Genomic DNA, 23,813 nt, shown 5'->3' with positions numbered 1-23,813 from the left:
GAAAGGATGTATGGAAGAAGGACAGAATTATTAAAATATTGTTATTCACCTATGTGATACAAGATGGAGAATGTTGGGTTATTTTGTTCTGGTTCTTGTTAACTTATTTGGAACTAGTTCCATGGTCAGGGAACTAGTTCCCAACTCTTAACTACTGAACCACCAGGGAAGTTCCAAAGAGAGATTTTTGAATAAGCTCATAACTGCCACTACTCAGTACAAATCTCCTCTTGAGATTTTTTTTAAGGATTGATTCTGTAATCCTTATGGTGAGATTCTTTAGTTAGTGCTAAGATGATAATATTAATAGTAAGGAGGAGGAGGAAGACAAGGCAAGCAGCATTATTTATAGTCTGGAACATGTAGAGAAGACTTGAAAAAGAAAAATTTGTGCTTCATAAGTGATCCAAATTCAATATCTGAGGATCTCTTTTCTATCAGAGCACAAGCAATGTGTGTTAGCAGATGGAGAAATAAACTACTGTGATGTTGAAAGATCTGCAAACAAATTATAATAACCAAAAATAAAATTATTCAATGTAAAGATAGAATGATATTACCATAGAGTGGCAGGATTGACATAGAAGAAAATGGATCAGTGTATCATTCCTACTACTCTATGGTAATACCATAAACATGTATTTCTGCTTTATTGACTACATCAACGCCTTTGACTGTGTGGATCACAACAAACTGTGGAAAATTCTTAAAAGGATGGGAATACCAGACCACCTAACCTGCCTCCTGAGAAATCTGTTTGCAGGCCAAGAAGCAACAGTTACAACTGGGCATGGAACAACAGACTGGTTCCAAATCGGGAGAAGAGTACGTCAAGGTTGTATATTGTCACCCTGCTTATTTAACTTACATGCAGAGTGTATCATGAGAAATTTTAGCATGGATGAAACACAAGCTGAAATCAAGATTTCTGGGAGAAATATCAATAACCTCAGATATGCAGATGACACCGCCCTTATGGAAGAAAGTGAAGAAGAACTAAAGAGCCTTTTGATGAAAGTGAAAGAGGAGAGTGAAAAAGTTGGCTTTAAACTCAACATTCAGAAAACGAAGATCATGGCATCTGGTCCCATCTTTCATGGAAAATGGAGAAGCAATGGAAACAGTGAGAGATTTTACTTTGGGGGGCTCCAAAATCACTGCAGATGGTGACTAGAGCCATGAAATTAAAAGACGCTTACTCCTTGAAAGGAAAGTTATGACCAACCTACCATATTAAAAAGCAGAGACATTGATTTGCCAACAAAGGTCCATCTAGTCAAAGCTATGGTTTTTCCAGTAGTCATGTATGGACGTAAGAGTTGGACTATAAAGAAACTGAGTGCTGAAGAATTGATGCTTTTGAACTGTGGTGTTGGAAAAGACTCTTGAGAGTCCATTGGACTGCAAGGAGATCCAACTAGTCAATCCTAAAGTAAATCAGTCCTGAATATTCATTAGGAGGACTGATGCTGAAGCTGAACTCCAATACTTTAGCCACCTGACGTGAAGAACTGACTCCTTGGAAAAGATCCTGATGCTGGGAAAGATTGAAGGCAGAGGAGAAGGGGACAACAGAGGATGAGATGGTTGGATGGAATCAGCGACTCGATGGACATGAATTTGAGTAAGCTCTAAGAGTTGGTGATGGACACGGAAGCATGGCGTGCTGCAGTTCATGGGGTCGCAAAGAGTTGGAGATGACTGAGAGACTGAATTGAATGATGGTATAAGATAGAACATAGTCTTAAAACTACTAGATAAAATAGCTGAAAAGTTAAAGAGCCTGACTATCAAGCTAAAAAATCTTGTAGAACGGCCTTTTCTAAAATGTGTGATTAGAAGACTAATTATGTTGATAAACTGTAGCATTTTATATGTTTTAAATTTTAAGCAGTTTAGGAAACACTGAACAAAAAGAAGCTTCTCTCTTTATCCTGAAGAATTCTTAGGGCTCAATTTGCTAACACAGCTTGCTTATGTCTTAGAAGAAGATATGACCTGGGGATATGAACTAGGAAATACTTCTATTTAAAAATGTACACTCAGTGAAGCTTTTAGAACTGGGGAATGGACATGCATTTTATGGGCTTAATCAAGCTATGCTATGTGTAAATATATAAAATGGATAAATCTCTAATATTTTCTTTTATACCAATTATCACAATGTACAAGTATGGACTTATTTGCTTAATTTTTTTGTTCAATATTTATCCCTCTCACTATCCAGGGAATTCATTAGATCAGGGAACATAGCTCTTTGCTCACTAGTTCTTCCCATCATATAACCCAGTGCCTAACACATTGTAGACATTTAATTTGCTGAATAAATGATTGTAAGGGAAGGATGTCTCGAAATAGTATACTTTTGTACCATATTACTTTGGGCAGTACTACTAAGAAATGCTGAGTCTGAACTAGATTGACTGAATGGTAAAGAAAGAAAGGGAAGACATTGAATGTCTAATATAGAAGGAAAGAAAGGAGAAGTAAAAGATGACTCCAAGGAACAGCATTAAGAGAATTAAAACACAACTAACCAAAGCAAGAAATCAAGAAGGAAAGCACAATGTCTGGTACAGAGTAGGAGCTTAGCAAATATTTTCAAGTTCTGCTTTAGAACAGTCGAATTGTATTTAAAGATAGGTGACTCGTTAAGCAGTTAGAAACTAAATCAGAGATGATGGTATATATTAAGAATCTTTTGTAGAAAGAGACCTTCTGGTCAGTGGATGAAAATTCCTGGGGAATATGTAAGGAAAGAGAATGGAAAGACACTGCTAGTCTTAAAACAAGTCACTTGCCTAAAAGCTGAATTAGAAGTATTTAAAAAGCCTTTTCTTGGTACCAGGCATCATCCTTTCCTTTCTGATTTCTTGTTTTGATTGCTAATGTGGTAATATCAGCATTAAAGACCATAATATGTTTATCCTAATAACAGTCCTTTGGTCTTGAAGACAAACTGGTTTCCTTGTAAGGATAGCAAATCGAATTGCGAATAACACTTGCAGGCTTTCAGATATTGTAATGATAGGATGAAAACAAACCCATGCCATCTGAATATTTTTGAAATGTGAGTATGTGAACAATCAAAAAACAAACAAGCCTCAGATGCTCCACTTGGAGTCCGAGAATCACCATGTGTGCTGTCTTGATGAGGGAGTTTCAGAGACTACTTCAGGTGAAGTAATGGTTTTAAAGATGTTTCTTGAAGTAGGACATGGAAAGAGGTTGGCAGGTTTCCATATTCCTGTGGCAAAGGGTTTCTCAGTGAATAAATTAGAAACATTTGTCATTTGGAAAATGTAAGACAGTGCCAACTAATGAGGACAGCCAGAGTATTTATCACAAGAAATCTTGGAAAGATTGAACTTGCCATTGTCCTTTTAACTTTCCAGGGATGAAATATTAGGCAAGGATAAAATTGGTATAGTGGGTCTACAAATCCTAGAGAATGCAAAGGTACTGAAAATCAGATGTTTTGATACACATATTCTTATTGCTTGAGTCAACCTCTGCAGGCATAATTCTCAAGTGGTTGAAATTCTCTTTGGTTTAAATTATGAATAGAGAAGGATTTGAGGAATATATCAAGATGAGTCTTTCTGCTTCTTCAGCTAGTTTAGGCTGTGTTAGTGAGCACTGCTATTTAAATGTATTTGATTCAGAGAATGTTGATAAGGAGACTGTTGGCTGTATGCTTTGGTTGTAGAAAAATTCCCTTTAGCTCTTCAATTTAGATTTTAAAAAATAAGGTTCAAGAGAGAAGAGAATCTATGCAGTAAGAATCCAAAAAATAATACTCTCAACTTTGATTTATGGAATTTATTGGAAGGATGCTAACAGGAAGAGATGAATATTTTTCTCTTGCCTTTTTAAGTCCCTTTGAAAACCTGAAAATCTAAAATTCCCTCTTTGGGGTATTTGCTAAGGGTATATAGTAAAACAGGAAATCAGGTTGCTTCTGAGTCAAAGTTCATATACTAGATGTGAAGCTGTATACTTCTATAGTATACCAGGCAATGGTCGTGTTTCAGGAAAAAAGCAAATGATGTTTCTGTATATCATGTGTGTAACATTTATGTGCTTTCTTGTGTGTTATGACCTACTCAATTCCTGAAACACTTTTTTCATCCTACCATATGATATTTCCATACTTTTGACATTCAAAAAAACTTAAAAGTCTTTATCATCAGATAAGAGAGCAATGTTATTTCCCTCACTGCTACCCCTTCATTCTATTTGTACCTATGAAGTATTCTGTGTGTAAATAACCATCAAATGTGTGTGGTAAAACTACTGATAAATTCATGTTTGATAAATTCTCAAATATTGCTTTCTAAATATCACTGTAAATGCAATGCATTGTCTGTTAATTGGGGAAAAACTGGTGGCTTTGGGGTCAGGAAAAATGAGATCTAATCTCAGTCTACTAATTACTCTATGTGTGACCTTATGCATGTCACAAACTCACTAAACCTTAATTAGTTTTTTATTGAAATACAATAATATATGGATGTCTATTTGTCTTGATAAAACTAGATAATAGATTATAAATTGTTTTGAAATTTTCCAAAGCTATATAAATAAAAGTCATTATAATCATCTTTAGCTCTCATATTCATTCACTAATACAGTTAATATTTTTAAAGTACCTACTCTGAACCGGATATTCAATACTAAAGTTACTAGAAATATATGTTGTTGAAAGGCTAGACATGGTCCCTCTCCTTACAGAGGTGTCAATCTAGTGAACAAGATTCATCTGAATAAGTAATCGAAATGTGATCAAAGGGTATTGCAGCATACAATTGGAACATATAGGGAAGAGGACACAGTTGGAACATATTGAATAAAGAGAGGCTATTTTCCCTTCTAAACTAAATTTTTAGAAAAGAGCAAGGAAATGTGCCCTGTGCAAAAGCAGAGCTATTTATGAAGACCTTTATAGAAAAAAAGATCAGGTAGTCCTGATCGTGGCACAAGAAGCCACGATTCCAAAGAGCCCTGAAAACGAGGACAAGAGTGGCGCCTAGCCAAGCAGAACAGAGCCCTGGGTCTGAGCGTGGAGGACAGCGGTCCGTCCAGAGGACGGTGTCATACTTGCGAGCCACAGTAAAAAACTTCTGACTTTGTCTGGAAGGCAGAGAGGAGACATTGAAGTATTTGAAGTAAAAAGGTGACATAATATTTGTGTTTTTAAAAGATCACCCCAGCTTCACAGTGGTGGGAGAAAAATAGAGTGAGAGAGACAGGTACATCACCAGGAGATAATAAATGAACAACATTGCTGGGGAGTTGAAGAAAAATATTCCTGAATCAAGATAAGTTTCGGCTGTTTAAGGATTAGGACTTGGTGATTGTTGGATGTGGAAAGTGAGAGAATGAGAGGAGTCAAGAATATTGCTAAGCTTTCTGTCTTGAGAAACTAGGTGAACTGTGTGGCTGTTGTCTGAGAACACAGGAAGAGGAGGTTTGGGCAGAACATTTAGTGAATACTTAAAACCAGATGATGCAATTCTACAAGCTTGGTATGTACTCTGATCTTAGAGATGATTAAACAGATAGAGGTTATTGGCTTCAGTGTCTAAATTCTTGACCGTGATGATGGACTCCATACCTTTGAAAAGCATCACTTCAATTTTAAACATTGTTATGTTTGAGATGCTCATAAAACACAAAGTGGAAATGATGAGGGAAATAAATCTGAGTAGAAATTTTAAAAACTTCATAGCCACCACTCATCAAAGTTAAACGAAAAGAGTTGGGAAAGGTGAGTGAGATTGTAAAGACTGAAAGAGAGAGAGCATACAATTAAAAGGGCAACAAGACTAGCCGGGGAATAACGCTAATATTTTAAATGTCAGTGTTTGGAAGAGAAGATGGATCTTCTTAAAAGACTGAAATTGAGGAACCGAAGCAGAAGGATAAATATCAGAAGAGTGTAAAGTCAGGGGAGCGAAAGAAAGAGAGTGTTTGTGAAAGAAAAATGTGGTTCTAGTCCAATGCTCCTAATAGGTCAGATAAGAAGGGATTAAAAGTATGAAAGGGATTAAAGAAAGGAAAACTTTCTTTTAAACATGAAAGTTAATCTCCCACCTACCTTATTGAGCTGAACTTACAACCAATATTCCACCAAACTAAAAGAAAATTTTAAATGCATATGATCACAAGGAGAGAGAAAATTGAAGAAAAGGCATCAGGAAATAAGAGATTTCAACAAATTTTAAGAAGACAGGGAAAAACAATGTAGCTTATATTTATATGAGTAAAAAGTACATTATCAGCTACATTATAATATACCCACAAAGGGATACAAAAATTAATTTGCTTCGTAGCCTTCCTTGAGAGTCTTGGAGACAAGTACCAGACAAAGAACTGGAGAAACTTAGTAGTGAAAATAGAAAAACTGACTTAGATCCTTATTTACCAAACTTCTTAGTTATGCCTCAGGCTGAAGACCAGAACATTTTTTGACTTACTGCCAGTGAAACCTGGAATCCTGCAGTGAAACCTGTTATGCATACAAAGCTTCCAATTAGCTCTGTAGGGAGTCACTCTTCAAAATTGAAGGACAGCCAGGGATCACCAGATACTTGTGAAAAACCTCTATCATGAAAGATAAAGACCAAAAGAAACAAACAGAAAATAGAACTCAGAATAAATGCAAGGAGCAAGGGGGAAAAGGCACACACACAAAAAAGTCTATCAAATTAGAGTGCTGGAGAAGACTCTTGAGCACCCCTTCAACTGCAAGGAGATCAAGCCAATCAATCCTGAAGGAAATCAACCCTGAATATTCATGGGAAGGACTGATGCTGAAGCTGAAGCTCCAATACTTTGGGTACCTGACGCAAAGCCAAATCATTGGAAAAGCCCCGATGCTGGGAATGACTGAAGACAGGAGGAGAAGGGAGTGACAGAGGATGAGGTGATTAGATAGCATCACCAACTCAGTGAACATGAATTTGAGCAAACTCCTGGAGATAATGAAGGACAGAGAAGCCTGGTATTCTGCAGTCCATAGGGTTGCAAAGATTCAGACTTGACTTAGCAACTTAACAACGATATCTTCTGAAAGAAATGAAAGTATATGGCACCCTGAAATAGAATCATGATACTGTGAAAAAAGAGCATGATTTAGCAATGAACAAATAATTTTTGGACAGTATGAATATGTTACCTGATAAAAGATAATGCAGGAGATGGGTTTAGAAGATGAAGTTGAGACAGTCTCTCAGAAAATAAAATAAAAAGACAAAGGCATGAAAATTACAAAAGAAAAAAGAATTGCATTACAAGGTAATTCTAAGAAGTAGGTCCAACTAATCAGGATGGCATAAAAAGAAAATAAAAACAATGAAGAGGAGGAAATTCTCAATTAAAAAAAATTAGAAAATTTAACAAGTGAAGGATAAGTGAAAGGGCCCGTTGAGTACCCAGCAAATGATTAAAAACATACCAAAGCACATCATCATTAGATTTCAAAAGACTAAGAATAAGATAAAAGTTCTAAAATGTTCTGGCAGAGGGGAAAGTGGGCGTAAAACAGGAATTTGAATAGTAATGGAGCTAGATTTCCTGACAACAACCTTGAAAGCTAGAAAATAATCTATTAAAAATTACTTCAAATTTGTATATTTTTTCAAAAAACCAGCTTTTAGCTTTGTTGATTTTTGCTATGGTCTCTTTAGTTTCTATTGCATTTATTTCTGCCCTGATTTTTAAGATTTCTTTCCTTCTGCTAACCCTGGGGTTCTTCATTTCTTCCTTCTCTAATTGCTTTAGGTGTAGAGTTAGGTTATTTATTTGGCTTTTTTCTTGTTTCTTGATGTAAGCCTGTAATGCTATGAACCTTCCCCTTAGCACTGCTTTTACAGTAAAGAAAATTACTTCTGACCTAGAGGTATATATATGACCAAACTTTAAATGTATTTGTAGGTGAAATGAAACCATGATCATATACGCAGAAGCCTAAAATATGTTCCTGCTATACATTCTCTCTCAATGAGTTACTGGATGTTATATTTCATTGTTGGATGTTATAGTTCAGTAAGTCTAGAAAGAGAAAGACATGGGGTCCAGGAAATAGGAATAAAACAGAATAAAGAAATGTAAAATTTACAGAATGACAATGATGAGATATTCCAGGATCAAACGCACACAAGCAGAGACACAGACACACATGCACATGCACACACATACACAGACACACACTTATGTGTGTGTGTGTGTGTGTGTGTGTGTGTGTGTATAAGATCTAGAAAAGGAACCACTCCAGACAGAAGCAGGAAGGTAGAGTGCTCCTGAAGGATTATCCTGGGGGTAAATGACAGAATACATGTTTCTAACTATACTAAGAGGAGATAGTCAGCAACTTGAATGAGTGAAAGATACATAATAAAAAAATAAATAAATAAATAAAAACATAAAGCAATTTTTAAAGAAATAAGATGCAGAAGAAATCAAATGTAATTGAATTATAGTGATATTTATAGCTATAGTAAAATAAGTATTATTAATTTAAAACAAAATTGCTATATATATTTTGGTTGGTTATAAGTGTGTGAGAATTTGTTAGAAAAGGTAAACCACCATGTTATATAGCAAAAATCTGTAAGGGAAAAATCATGGAGTAGCATTACAATTAAGCTTCTTAGAAACTTAGGATGGAAAAAGTTGAAAGCTATTATGTCTAAGGAGTATGAATCAGGAATGGAAGGAATTACAATGGATAGATAATCTATAAATTAGAAACCAAGTCATCAATGGGTTCTAGAGGTAGTAAACTGAAATGAGAAAGAGCAGAACCTTACCCAAGAAAAAGAAAGTCAAATGGTTGTGTGAAGAGGCCTTTCAAATAGCTGAGAAAAGAAGAGAAGGAAAGCAAAGGAGAAAAGGAAAGATATATCCATCTGAACACAGATTTCCCAAGAATAGCAAGGAGAGATAAGAAAGTCTTCCTAAGTGATCAATGCAAAGGAAATAGAGGAAAATAATAGAATGGGAAAGAATAGAGATCTCTTCAAGAAAATTAGAGATGCCAAGGGAACATTTCAGGCAAAGATGGGTACAATAAAGGACAGAAACGGTGTGGACCGAACAGAAGCAGAAGATATCTTGAAGAGGTACCAAGAATACACAGAAAAGCTACACAAAGATCTTAATGACTCAGATAACCACAATAGTGTGATCACTCACCTAGATCCAGACATCCTGGAGTGCAAAGTCAAGTGGGTCTTAGGAAGCATCACTACAAAAAAGCTAGTGGAGGTGATAAAGTTCTAGCTGAGCTATTTCAAATCCTAAAAGATGATGCTGTTAAAGTGCTGTACTCAATATGCCAGCAAATTTGGATAACTCAGCAGTGGTCACAGAATGGAAAAGGTCAGTTCTCATTGCCAAAGAAAGGCAATGCCAAAGAATGCTCAAACTACTGCACAATTGCACTCATCTCACATGCTAGCAAAGTACTGCTCAAAATTCTCCAGGCTAGGCTTCCATAGTATGAGAACTTCAGATGTTCAAGCTGGATTTAGAAAAGGCAGAGGAACCAGAGATCAAATTGCAACATCCGTTGGATCATAGAAAAAGCAAGAGAATTCCAGATAAACATCTACTTCTGCTTCTTGACTATGTTAAAGCCTTGAATGTGTGGATCACCATAAACTGTGGAAAATTCTTAAAGTGGTGGGAATGCCAGACCACCTTCCCTGCCTCCTGTGAAACCCGTATGCAAGTCAAGAAGCAATAGTTAGAACTGGACGTGGAACAATGGACTGGTTCCAAATTGGGAAAGGAGTATGTCAAGGCTATTTACTATCACCCTGCTTATTTAACTTATATGCAGAGTACATCATGTGAAATGCTGGACTGGATGAAGCTCAAGCTGGAATCAAGATTGCTAGGAGAAATATCAATAACCTCAGATATGTAGATGACACTACCCTTATGGCAGAAATCGAAGAAAAACTAAAGAGCCTCCTGATGAAAGTGAAAGAGAAGACTGAAAAGCCTGGCTTCAAACTCAGCATTTATAAAATGAAGATCATGGCATCCAGTCCCCTCACTTCATGGCAAATAGATGGGGAAACAGTGGAGAGTGATAGACTTTATTTTCTTGGGCTCCAAAGTCACTGCAGATGGTGAATGCAGCCACAAAATTAAAAAAGACACTTGTTCCTTGGAAGAAAAGCTATGACAAACCTAGGCAGCATATTAAAAAGCAGAGACATTACTTTGCCTACAGATATCCATCAAGTCAAAGCTGTGGTTTTTCCACTAGTCATGTATGGATGCAAGAGTTGGACCATAATGAAATCTGAGCACTGAAGAATTGATGCTTTTGAACTGTGGTGTTGGAGAAGACGTTTGAGAGTCCCTTTGACAGCAAAAAGATCAAACTAGTCAATCCTTAAAGATATCAGTACAGAATATTTGTTGGTATGACTGATGCTGAAGCTGAAGCTCCAATACTTTGGCCACCTGTTGTGAAGAAGGAACTGTTTAGAAAAGACTCTGATGCTAGGCAAGATTGAAGGCAAGAGGAGAAGGGGACGACAGAGGATGAGATGGTTGGATGCTTCACCGACTCAATGGATGTGAGTTTGTGCAAGTTCCAGGAGTTGGTGATGGACAGGGAAGCCTGGTGTGCTGCAGTCTGTGGGGTCACAAAGAGTCGAACATGACTGAGTGACTGAACTGAACTGAATTAAAAGAAGAGGTTACTGGCAGGCAGTGAGATTATCAGAGGAATAATGCTTTCAATGAAAGGGAAAGCAGTACTAAAAGTGCATTAAATTGCAAAGACCTTCCTAGATGGTGAACACTGACCAAATGGTTCAGGTACAGGCTTGGATATTCTCTTTTTTCTCTTCATAATAAAAAATTGCAGTTGAAGCAACAGATGGGTATCAAGAAATAGCCACATGGTTTGGCACAAAAGGATGAGTGTATGGTACTGGGTAAAAACAATGTATGAACAATTGATTCATCAGCTGTGAATCATAGAGAGACAGGATAAATGCCTTGAGTCTGCTTTATGGCATCACAGCTGAGTAGTCATGTGGTTACTAAAGACTTAAATTAAAAACTTGGGAATTTTTCAAGACTTCTCCCTACAGTACCCTTTCCACCTCTCATTTAATCCATCACGCACGCTAGGGATTCTGCTTCTTAAATACCTTGCCAGTCCATCACTTCTTCCTATTCTTACTGCTACTCTCATAGTCTGAGCCATCATCACTTACCTTTTACAACTACAATAACCTATATACTAGGCACCTAGCAAATGTTTGGTATGTGTGAGACATTAGATGCATTTACTGGCTATTAATATGTGCTAGATCCTATGTAGAGATCAGCCTGTAATCAGGGCTTTCAATTCAGGTCAGGTAAAATAATAATTCCAAAACCTTGTGATTCAAGTTCCCAGAAATAAGAAATGTAGGATTTTGAGAGCTAGAAACTATGGAGAAGAAAGGTCATCTTTTTAATGTTTTTAGATAAACCTTCTACAAATTGCCATGTACAAATAACCATATGTAAGAGCTGACTCATGAACCTGTCCCAAAATATAATTTTATAAATTTCATAAGTTAAAGGAAGAATAAAGGTGGCTTTGGGCTGAACTTTCACCATCTCTTAAGCATATTGTGTTCATTTGCCTCCAAATTTGATTTAATCTAAGCCATTTCAAAACAAAATACTGCATTGTTTTTTGTCAACTATTGCTACTTTCTTTTTCTGCAATAGGTTTATGTTGATAAGTAAAAATAAATCAGTGAATAAAATGCAAGTTTCAAATTGATGCTCATTCAATACTGTTTCTGCAGATGGCAAACTATACTATTACTATGAATTCAAAGATGAAAAAGACAAGGTCCTCTCCTTCAAGAACCCACCTAGTACATGGGGAAATAGTACACGTAATTAGGAAGCGATGAGATTAGTGCCTGGTAGCTCCAGGGAAGATGCTATTCATTTATCTTGAGACATTCCAGAGATAGTGACCTTTTAGTTAGAATGAGAAGATTTTCAAGCTAACTACCAGTATCTGATGGTGGTTGGGGACAGACTCTCAAATGTATCCATCTGTTCATTCATGCATTGATTTGTTTGTTTACATTGGTTATTGTTTGTCTACTGTATGTCAAACACCAAGACAAATGTAAAAATGAACAAAATAGTTTCTACCTTCAAGAGGCTTAGAGTCTAGGGAAAAAATGACATGAGAAACAGTAACTTTAATGAACTGTGGTAGGTGCCATGATACTGATTAGTGCAAGTTTTCATAGCATTTGGTTGGTGCTAATCTAGCGAAAGACATGTCAGGACATGACATGCCATGATTGTTTTCTCCCATTAAAATAAAAGGATTCGTAAGGACGGATTTTTATTCTGAAGTGAATAACCAATACAGCCGCAGCTCCAGCAGGGAGTTTGTTCAGTTTATGTCTCTCTCCCCAGTACATAGTTGAATGTCTAGAGCACATTAACTATTCAATAGATAATTATTGATTAGTGGAATAAATTTGAATCAAAAAGAGAATATCATAAACCTTATGGGTAAAACTTGACTATTAATATTTTGGAGAAATGAAGGAAATATATTTTTCCAATAAATCTAGAGGTTTCTATCCTGTACTGCAATTAGTATAAAATTTTAAAAATCTATATTGTAGATCCGTGTTTCAAATGTGAGTGTAAGCCTTTGCACTAAGTCAGGATTGTGTTCTGGTCCAGTTCTGCCATTCCAAACCTGTGTGACAATGGGAACTATCTGCCCCTTTCTGAATCCATTTCTTTATTTGTTAAATGGTAATAAAAACCTGTCTCACATACCTTTGAGAGCTGTTTATGGATTAAATGATATAATGCATAGGCATGTCTTACGTAAACTTTTTAAAGCATTATATAATTATAAAATATATATCATAATTAAATTTCTAAGCTTCAAATATTTTAAGAAAGCCTTCCAAGTCTGGTGGTTAAGCAGTTGGGTTTTTTTTTCTGTTTTTCTCTAGTGCAGTGCCTGGAGATGACCACCAAGCGGAAAATCATTGGCCGTCTGGTGCCATGCCGATGTTTCCGAGGTGAAGAAGAAATCATCTCAGTTTTGGATTACTCCCACTGCAGCCTTCAGCAGGTGCCAAAGGAGGTTTTTAACTTTGAACGGACATTGGAGGAGCTTTACCTAGATGCCAATCAAATTGAAGAGCTACCAAAGGTAATTTTGACAACCTAAAACACATACTTTAAATGAGTATTTCATAGCTCCAAAGAATTGGCATAATGATAATGCTAACTATAGCCTTCTATCTAAGTGACTGACAAATCATTCAAGTTAGCATAACTTTTCCCAATAGTTTCATCACCTTTTAATGCCACTCCATTTGCAACTTCTTGTGATATGTTAATAGCTGTGGAAATCATTACTTTATGGGATATGTATTTTTATTTTAATTTAAGATCTCTTCAAGAAAATACAGATGATGAGTAAGATCAATAGCTTATATTTACAAAAGAAAGGGAAAATATGGTACTCTCTATTCCAGAACTGAAAATTTGTATGTTGTATGTTAAGGTAACATTGTTTTAAAGCCTTGAATTATATGTTAAGCCTAAGAAATGCTTTTATATGTACACAAGCACACAAAAAAATCAAGAATACTGTTATGGAAAACATGCTGTTGTTTCTGGAATTTGAAATCTTTGATTATAACAAATATCACTGAGTTTATATGGCATAAAACTTATAAATATCATGTAACTAAAAAATTTTAACTAATATCAAATTTTGCACGCACATAAATACACACTGCCTATGACCAGAAAAGATTGGAGACATTAGCTAAAGCAGAAAAGGTCACACAGCAGAAAGATAAAATCTAAATCATTGGATCCTATTGTTCAACTAAATAAATGACTCGGATTAAGTAGTTGGCATGGCATCTACCTGTGAAGAACTTACATGATAGCTCAGAGGGAAAAACTGTCATGCAATACATTTCTATTGCTTATGCTAAAAAATGCATATTAAATGCATATTAAATATCTAAGAACCAGAAAAAAAATCCTCCATCACAAAGTGAAAGTTGCTCAGTCATTTCTGACTCTTTGCGACCCCATGGACTGAATACATGTCCATACATATCCAGCCCAGAATACTGGAGTGGGTAGCCTTTCCTTTCTCCAAGGGATCTTCCTAACCCAGGGATCGAACCCAGGTCTCCCACATTGCAGGCAGATTCTTTACCAGCTGAACCACAAGGGAAGCCAAAGAATACTGGAGTGGGTAGCCTATCCCTTCTCCAGCTGATCTTCCTGACCCAGGAATCAAACCAGGGTCCTGCATTGCAGGCAGATTCTTTACCAACTGAGCTACCAGAGAAGCCCTGCATCATAAAAGCTAACTTAATTATCAAAAGCAGAATAAAGTGTTCTGATTAAAAGAATTTTTGAAAATTATCTTCATTTGGGATGATGGATTATGGTGTTTATATAATTCTTCAGAGATAGGAGATATTTAATATATACTTCAAAGCAAATATTCTTCATTTTTGATAACCTAAATGTATAGTGTCATCTTGAATCTTTGCCCAGGAGGCCTGGATCAGGCCTAAAAGAATTTTGGCCATATGGATTAACATCCACATTGCACATAAGTAGGAATAGGACTAAAATGAGCTGTATCTTCCACCAGGCTATAAATTACTTGAGGGCAGAGGAAGCATCTTATTCATTTTTGCTTCCCTGTACAGGAGGACGCATGGTGACTTTTACATAATGAACACTCATTTATGTGTTGCCACTGCTAGATGAAATGATGCAGAGAACTTCATGTGCTATAGAACTTGACTGGCAAATCTATATAAGGTTAAACAATTCATAAATGTGATATTTAGCTCTAATTTAAGAAACTAAACACAAAGTTTTGGGGTTTTTTTTAGGTCTGGTCCATTTAGAATTTCCAGGTGAAATAAAGGACCTTCAGTAAAATTTAAATTTTAAACTACTAAGCAAGTCATTTTTTAGTATAATTATGCCCCAAATATTGCATTGTATATACTTATGCTAAAACTAAATAGTTTGTTATTTATTTGAAAGTAAAATTTAACTGGCCATCCTGTATATTTATTTGCTATATCTGGCAATTCTAAGGCAATCCAGATATTTAAAATCTTTTTCTAGATCCGTGCAATAATCTGTAAGACAAATCGCAAGCACAAGGTCAATTGATCAAATACACACTCATTTAATATCTATTCAACTACACAGTAGTTGAAGCTCTAGTGAATTACAAGAGAGATCAGTCTCATTCCTTGCTCTCAAGGATCTGACCACCTAATCACAGAGAAAACTGAAGCTTTAGAGGTGAATGCACAGTGACGTATAATCAGAGCCAAAGAACCAAGTCCTGTGGTAGAGTTTATGTACAAAGAAGAGTATTGCTGTTGGACTGGGGAGAGGAGGGCTTGACCAAAAAGCACAGAAGCAAAAACGAAGATGGAATAAATGGAGAAGGGGAGGAGAGGAGCAGCAAAACTGTGAAGGGTCTGGAGCTGCAGGTGCAGGTGGGACTGTGCTGACACGTGTAGGCAGAGGAGGAGAGCAGAAAGAACTCAGATTATGAAAGGTCTTGAGAGTCACACAGCAGGGTTTGACTTCATGCATCAGACAGATAATGCCGTTGGAGAGTTTTACATATCAAGTCACTGGGAGCTTAATGAGGAGAGCTTGGGTTAACAATAAAGAAAAACAATACAAGTGAGTCAAGGACTTAATAACACTTTTCTGCTATATTAGAATTTAGGAGAAATGGTTATCTTTTGTTATTAGTATGCTTTATATATTTCAACGATTTTACACATAATCTTTCAGGGTTTCTTTGGCTCTCAAAGTTCAATATTACTACTTTCCTAAAACAACCCTGTAGATTAGTTTTTTCTAAAGCATCTAATATTGAGATATGATCTAAATTATTTGATTTCACAATTTGACTATAATAATACCTGTATATATTTCTATATTATTGAAAAAATAGGTAAATTGAGAAACAAAAGGGCTGACATATCAATTAGGGCCCACTGAAAAAGTGAAAGTGTTAGTCACTCAGTTATATCAGACTCTTTGTGACCCCATGGACCATAGCCTGCCAGGCTCCTCTGTCCATGGAATTCTCCAGGCAAGAATACTGGAATGGGTTGCCATTTCCTTCCCCAGGGGATCTTCCTGACCCAGGGATCAAACCCAGGTCTCCCACGTTGCAGGCAGATTGTTAACTGTCTGAGCCACCTTATGTGTGTTTTAATTAATAGAAACCACAATCCAAACTGACTTAACAAGAAATAGGCTTGGTTGGCTCACATAAGTGGAAAATGCATTTCAGGACACGCTCTAGACTTGGTATGTTTCTATTTTCTTTATGTGGGAATAACTTCCTGAGGCTGGCTTTCTCTCAGGGGGCAGATGGCTACAGCGATTCTAGTGTTCTTCCACATCCTCCAAAAATAGAAATATTTGGCTTCTGAAAACTTTCTCTTTTTCTAAGAAGGACAAGAAGTGGCTGCTCCAGAATTCCTCAATTACCTTCTCCTTAGATCTCACTGGGCTCAACTGTGTCACATGTTCATTGTTGATCCAGTCGTTTTGCCATGGGATCCACTATGCAAGAAAAATAGGATTACTCTAATTGGGTTCAACAGTGATGGATCACCTCTGTGGAGTTGTGGTTACTGGCAGCAATACAAGGGAACGAGGTAGGAGGATTGGAGGGAAGATTACCACAATGTACACTACAAACAAAATGCTATAAAATCACTGTTTTATGAAGAATAGTTCATCTTCATCAAAGTTTGTAAGGCCTTGTAGGCAAAATATTGAGTCCTTAGGAGATTTAAAGCTTTCAAAGTTAGATTAAATATAGTATTTTTTTTTCTCTCTTATTTTACCTTTTCTTTTTTTTTTTTTTTTTGGTACTATTTTGACATTGTTACCATTATGATTTCAGATTTGTTGAGTAATGAAATAACCATTTGTATTCTCGATGTTACATTATGGCAAAAATTACCTTTTATAATTTTTTATTATCTTCATTCTGATATTTCATACTAAGAATGTTCTAGCTGGCCATGAATATCTAAGTTCTTATGCAACAGGTAGAGAACAGAGTCAAGGTTAATGGCATTAGGAAAAGAATGTCAAGAGTGTGTCAGAAAAGATGCAAAAATAGATATGAAAGAACAGGAAGTCTTTTGATTAGGAATAGTTCAATCTGTGTTGCTTGAAAGGTAAAAATACAGAAATGACATGCCTTTCACACAGTGATAGAAACCCACACAGCTTATAATTTAGCTCTGCTTTACTTGTTATTTGGAATTGGAAACTTAAAATTATACAAAGTAAAAGAACATCACAGATGTATATTATAAATGAAGTAGTGTGGAAAGGCAAATGTGAAAAAAGTGCAATAAAGAAAAAAACTACAAAGAAATTTCTTGAAATTGAAGAGAAACTTTAAAAAAGATAATAGAAATAATTTTTATAAAGTCAATATGAACCAAAATTGGAAGACACAGAGTGAATTTGGTAAAAAAAAAAAAGGGGAGGGGGGTCAATTTATCTTTATATGAAAGAAAAGTGAAAGTGAAAGGTGCTCAGTCATGTCTGACTCTTTGTGACCCCATGGACTTTATAGTCCATGGAATTCTTCAGGCCAGAATACTGGCGTGGGAAGCCTTTCCCTTCTCCAGGGCATCTTCCCAACCCAGGGATTGAACCCAGGTCTCCTGCATTCAAGTGGATTCTTTACCAGTTGAACAACCAGTGAAGCCTAAGAGTTCTAGAGTGGGTAGCCTATCCCTTCCCTAGGGGGTCTTCCAGATCCAGGAACTGAACCAGGGTCTCCTGCATTGAAGGTAAATTCTATCAGCTGAGCTACCAGGGAAGCCCTTATATGCAAGAGGATGGGACTAAATTTGAAATACTGTACTTAGAAAATTTTCTCCATTTAAACTATCCAGAAATATTTTAGAGATTAAGAACCTTGGCTTTGGACTCAGACAAACCTGGTGTCAGAACCTAGCACTGCTAATTGCTTGAGAAGGTATTTCATTTTCTGAAAACCTCGGTTTCTTCATTAGCAAAACTGGGAAAATAATAACATCAATTCCTAGGTTAGACAGACAGATGCATACATACATATATATATATACATACATACATATGTAGATACATAAGTAGGTAGGGTGCTTGGTGTGATATTGTTTATGCAGCACTTGGAATAAAGAAAAAATCCATATTTGGCATTTATCATTCTTATACCACAGAGAAAGGAAATTTTCCACGTTAATTACCCTGGGTAGAATAGTAAGATTTTGTAAGATTTCAAAATAGTTCTGCATATTAAACTCTCGATCAAAAAATGTTGTGGTATGTCTTCATTTCTAACTGAAATCTCCAAGTAAGTAAAAGTCGCTCAGTCATGTCCGACTCTTTGCGACCCCATGGACTGTAGCCTACCAGGTTCCTCTGTCCATGGGATTTTCCAGGCAAGAGTACTGGAGTGGGTTGCCATTTCCTTCTCCAGGGGATCTTCCTGACCCAGGGGTCGAACCCAGGTCTCCAGCATTGGAGGCAGACGCTTTACCGTCTAAGCCACCAGGGAAGTCAATCCTCTGTCCATAGTGGTGTTCAGTTGCTAAGTCATGCCCAATTCTTTGTGACCCCACAAACTGCAGCCTACCAGGCTTCCCTGTCCTTCACTATCTCCCAGAGTTTGTTCAAACTCATGTTCATTGAGTTAGCGATGCCATCTGACCATCGCATCCTCTGTCCATAATGAGTGATAGGTTATTTACCCAAACAGCTACACCAAGTGCATGTGTAATAGACAATACCACCAGTTCCCCAGAGAATTTCCTTGACTCACAGAATCATGTTATGACATTTTGCAGTAAATGCAACTTTGGAGATTATTTTATTTAAGCCCTTAATTATTATAATAAGCAAATCAAGGTCAGAAAAGGTAATTAACTTCTCTTAGGCCACATGGGATGTTAAATTTCTATCCACAATTAAAGTCAAAGACCATGTTATAGTTAAGAAAGAATAGGTTATACTGTAGTAACAAGTCAAAAATGTATAACTGAAGTTTTTCTTTGTTGCCCCATGTTGTGTTGGCAGGGACCACTGATCTCTAAGAACCTATAGCTAATAACTAGTCCAATTTTCCACACAGTGCAGAAATGTCTATTATTTCTTTTTTAGAACAGTCATCCAACGTCTTCATGAACCTTTCTATGGTGGAAGAAGACACTCACTTAAGAAGCAGACAATTGTATTATCCGAAAGGTCTGGTTATTTGCAAGTTCTGCAATATATTAATGATGTAGATCCATTCACCTATCTATCCATCTAAAACTTGGCTAGGCACTCAGAGTGCTGCTAACATTATGAAGGAATGCCTTCTCTAGATAAAGAACTATGCTTCTGGAATTACTGCCTTGATCTTCAAAACATTTTCAAGGATTTTGTATCCATTGGTTTAGAGTTCTGTTTTCCAAGACGAGTTTCCGTTTCTCAAACCACTTTTCAAGGATATACTTCCCAGATGCTTCATCATCTTAATGATATTACATCCATTGTATTCAGAATATTGTTCATAAGTTGAGAGATGCTAGGGGAAAAAGCACTTCCGTATCAACAGTTGGTTCTGGGAAGGAAACAGACATTGGGAAGCCAGGTGTCAGACAAGGGCTACCAATAAACAGATGGATGGTGCTCATTATTCTATCTTGGTCACTCATGCAAGGCTATAAGGCTGAGAAATTGATTATCCAGTATAAAGCAGAGAAGAGTTGATCAAACAGGGATGTTTTAGACAGGTGGAAAATTTGGCATGGCTTGGATTCAGTCACTGGCCATGACATGGAAGAAATCTTCACTGACTCTTAAAAAAAGAGCAACAAAACACACCTGAATCATACCAGCAGGTAAAATAGAGCTCCAAGTGAATGACCAAAGGATGGGTTCTGACAACAGTGCTGGAACTGTTTCGGCTGATCCTACACACAAAAGTCAGGCAAGTTGTCTGCTCAGAGATGGCCTCTTCTCTTTCCTCTGCCAGTACTGCTCTTCCTCATGCCTGCTGCTTCATTTCCTTCAGGTCTGTGCTCAAACATCACCTTACCAGAGAATCTTCACCCACTTTATTCTTAGATAAAATAACAATGCCCACCACTGCCACTTACTTCCTTTAACAAAACCTTAGGCTTAATTGTATCTCTAGAGGATTTCTAGTACAGTTCAATTCTGTTAACCAGTAGTAAAACACTGCTGAAATACTGTATCATTGTTGTAAAAAGTGCCCATAGCTTCCTCTGAAACAATGTGTATTATCTTGCAAAGAGTAAGACCTTTGACAGCAGCCAGAGGTGAGGACCGGAAATGTTGGCACATATCTGCATAGAACATAGAAAATAAAACTCTCTCATTGAATTTGCTGGTTGTTTTTTTTTTTTTTTTTTTTAATTTTTAATGCTGACTCAGGAGGTTGGAGTGAGGTGGGATAATTTTCAAGGCTCCTCTGTAATTCATACCTAATACAGTACACTCTGCATTTATTTTTACTCTCAAACTCTAAGTACTTCATCCATGTAAAACAGAACTTTCACATAATATTTTCTCAAGTTAATAAAACTGCTCCCTGACTCTAGAAGTGTTATAGAAGCAATGTCAAGGGATATACTTTAACATCTATTGCAGTAGAGGGTGGAATAGTTTCTCTAAAATCCCTTTCAAACTTAACCTTCTGTGATTCACTCACTTGATATTCCTTTGAAATAGATTAAAATGATAAACAATGGAAGGAGGTGTTCTGACAAATAGATAGTGATTGTAGTTACTGATTGTTATCACAGAAGTCATACAGTAAATGTAGAGTTCTGGGTAGAGAAGACCTAGTTTTAATACAAGTTCTGACAGAAATTCATCAGGTGACTTTGAGCATCTTACTTAACCCCTTTGAATCTTAGCTTCCTCATCTGCATTAGATTCTAACAAATCTGTTTCTGCCCATCTCCTGGGATTGCAGTAAGCACCAAATACTCTAAAGTACATGAAAGCACTATAAGAACAGCAAAGTGATATATAACTCTTGAGCTAAGAGCACTGGCTTATTTTGATTAGAAAGAGCATATGTTTAACGAAGTTGATTTGCTTTTTAATATAAATTTATATAAACAGTACTATGATAACAAAAAAATTTATTCAACAAATGACTATGCATTTACTGCTTAGTGTGTATATACAGTTATATCAGTTTTTGTTGTCTTTTTTTTTTTAATTTTAGGCCATAAAAAACAACTGGTCATTTTAGGTAAAGATGAAAGTCCATTCAAAATGTATCTCAGGTCCCAAATCAATATGAACCTGAAGAACTTTACATGAAAAAATAAACAAACAAAAAAAAAATGGTAGAAACCAAGGGAGTTTTGAATTTCTGCACAGAATTCACAGTGCATTGACAATACAGACCACACACTGCTTCTTTTGTGAGAAATGTACCTTCAAACACCCCCATATAACCATGACATACATCTCTTAAGAATTTGACATCTCTTAAGATTCAAATTCCAGATGCCTCCAAAAATATTATACAGTGAAATATGCCTTTAAAAAGAAGGTTGAGGTTCTAGTGTGAAAAGAATGGATTTTGGATAAGCAATTAAAGTGTCCTCTAATATTCTACATGTCATATATCTGCAATTTTATTGATTCTTTCTTCTTTTAATTCATTCATATCTGCTATTAGAATTTGGGAGCCTGAAACCATGTTTTTCTTAGGCCTTTAAACAAAATTGTTTAAAATCAAGGGCACTAACTTATTTTGTGAGAAGGTCTAATGACACCAAAGGAGCCAGAGAAGACATATTTTAGGGGGTTCACTCATATCTGCTAATTAGAATTTGGGAGCCTGAAACCATGTTTTTCTTAGGCCTTTAAATAAAATTATTTAAAATCAAGGGCACTAGCTTATTTTGTGAGAAGGTCTAATGACACCAAAGGAGCCAGAGAAGACATATTTTAGGGGGACATATTCTGAATTGTTTGCTCATAATTATGATTTGTTTATCAAAACTTGAATGATCCTTGATTTTTTTTTCTTCAACTCAAGAGGACTCTTTCAAAGTAAAAAAAAAAAAAAAAAAAAAAAAACTGCTTGTTTCAGTATAGTTGTTAAGCAATTGTCATGTGTAAAAATATGAAAAGCTTTGCTCTAGATCAAACACAGGCTAAATTTACACATATAGGATATAAAAACTGCTACTTGTTTAAAAATTGCCTCATTTTTTAAAAAAATGTCACAGTAACAGATAATTCCTTAAGTGTTTGTCTTGCAGAAACATAGTCTATAACTGTGGCATGTTATATAAGTAGCACCACCTGTGTTTATGGAGGGCTCTCTGAAAATTCAATTAAAGTGAAAAAAAAATGACCTTTTTCAACTCTCTAACCCCCTTAAAGATATTCTGTGTGCATAGTCTGTGTTATTCTGTCTGCCAGTACCAAAGGTATAGAATTTATCTGAATATGATAAAGCCATATCTAAAATAAAACTGTCACATGAGTGGTACCTAAATAATCAAAGTTTGAATCTGTTTAATCTCTTGCCTGAAGCATCTTTATCCAAATCTGTTCTTTCACCTACAACTACTTTAGCATTCAAATGCATTGGCTTTTTCTTTCAATAAATAAACAACACAGATGGACTCTGGGCCCAAAGGAAGCAAAACAGAAGATAAATTTGTAAAACACAAAACAAAGCCCTGTGTATTTTAGATAATTTATTCTTACTCAGATTTCTACTTTTGTTTAAAATGTTTTATTGTTTCAACAGTGTATAGTCTTAGCAACCCTCTAAGATGTGTGTTAGTGAGAAACTGGGACTTCTATAGTACTCCAGTCAGATTTTGAAATGTTTTATCTTGTAACTGGAAATTTACTCATCCCATCATTTATTGGTAATCTTTACACAAATATCAGATCACACTGTAATTTCAATGCAATTGAAAACTTTTATTGATTTTTACTGCCAATTATTGGGAAATGGTATAAAAACAAATTTTAGGTAAAATATAAGCATTGATTAGTTCATGTACTCAGCAAACATTTTTTGAGTACCATTTACATGCAGACAACTGTTATAGAAGCTGGAGATACATTATTGAGGAAGACCAATAAGTTCCTATTCTCACAAAAAATTTGTTGTTGTTGTTCAGTCGCTAAGTTGTGTCTGACTCTTTGTGACCCCATGGACTGCAGCTCACCAGGCTCCTCTGTCCTTCACTATCTCCTGAAGTTTGCTCATGTTCGTGTCCATTGAGCTGGTGATGCTGTCTAACTGTCTCATCCTCTGTTGCCCCCTTTATCTTTTGCCTTCAGTCTTTCCCAGCATCAGGATCTTTTCCAATAAGTTGTCTCTTCACATCAGGTGGCCAAAACATTGGAACTTCATCTTCAGCATCAGTCCTTCCAATGAATATTCAGGGTTGATTTCCCTTAGAATTGACTGGTTTGATCTTGCAGTCCAAGGGACCCTCGAGAGTCTTCTCCAGCCTCACGGTTCGATAGCATCCATTCTTCAGTGCTTAGCTTTCTTTTTGGTTCAACTCTCGCATCCATACATGACTTTTAGAAAAACTTTTAGACTAGACAGACCTTTGTCTGCAATTTAGACTAGACAGACCTTTGTCTGCAATGTCTCTGCTTTTCAATACACTCTCAAGGTTTGTCATAGTTTTTCTTCCAAGGAG

The 23,813-nt window shown here is 36.2% G+C and overlaps 1 protein-coding gene across 1 annotated transcript in view; it reads left to right on the top strand.

The window, feature by feature from the left end:
* Positions 1-23,813, top strand: part of LRRC7 (leucine rich repeat containing 7) — a 577,944-nt gene that overhangs the window by 193,460 nt on the left and 360,671 nt on the right. Inside the window, exon 3 of the mRNA XM_061121637.1 lies at positions 13,023-13,225. Coding sequence (XP_060977620.1) covers positions 13,023-13,225 — 203 coding nt within the window. The remainder of the gene's footprint in view (positions 1-13,022; positions 13,226-23,813) is intronic.

Source organism: Dama dama, chromosome 20 (assembly GCF_033118175.1).
Source record: "Dama dama isolate Ldn47 chromosome 20, ASM3311817v1, whole genome shotgun sequence".
NCBI lineage: Eukaryota > Metazoa > Chordata > Mammalia > Artiodactyla > Cervidae > Dama > Dama dama.
Note: the sequence above shows the minus strand (reverse complement) of the source record. Positions and strands in the feature narration are given on the sequence as shown.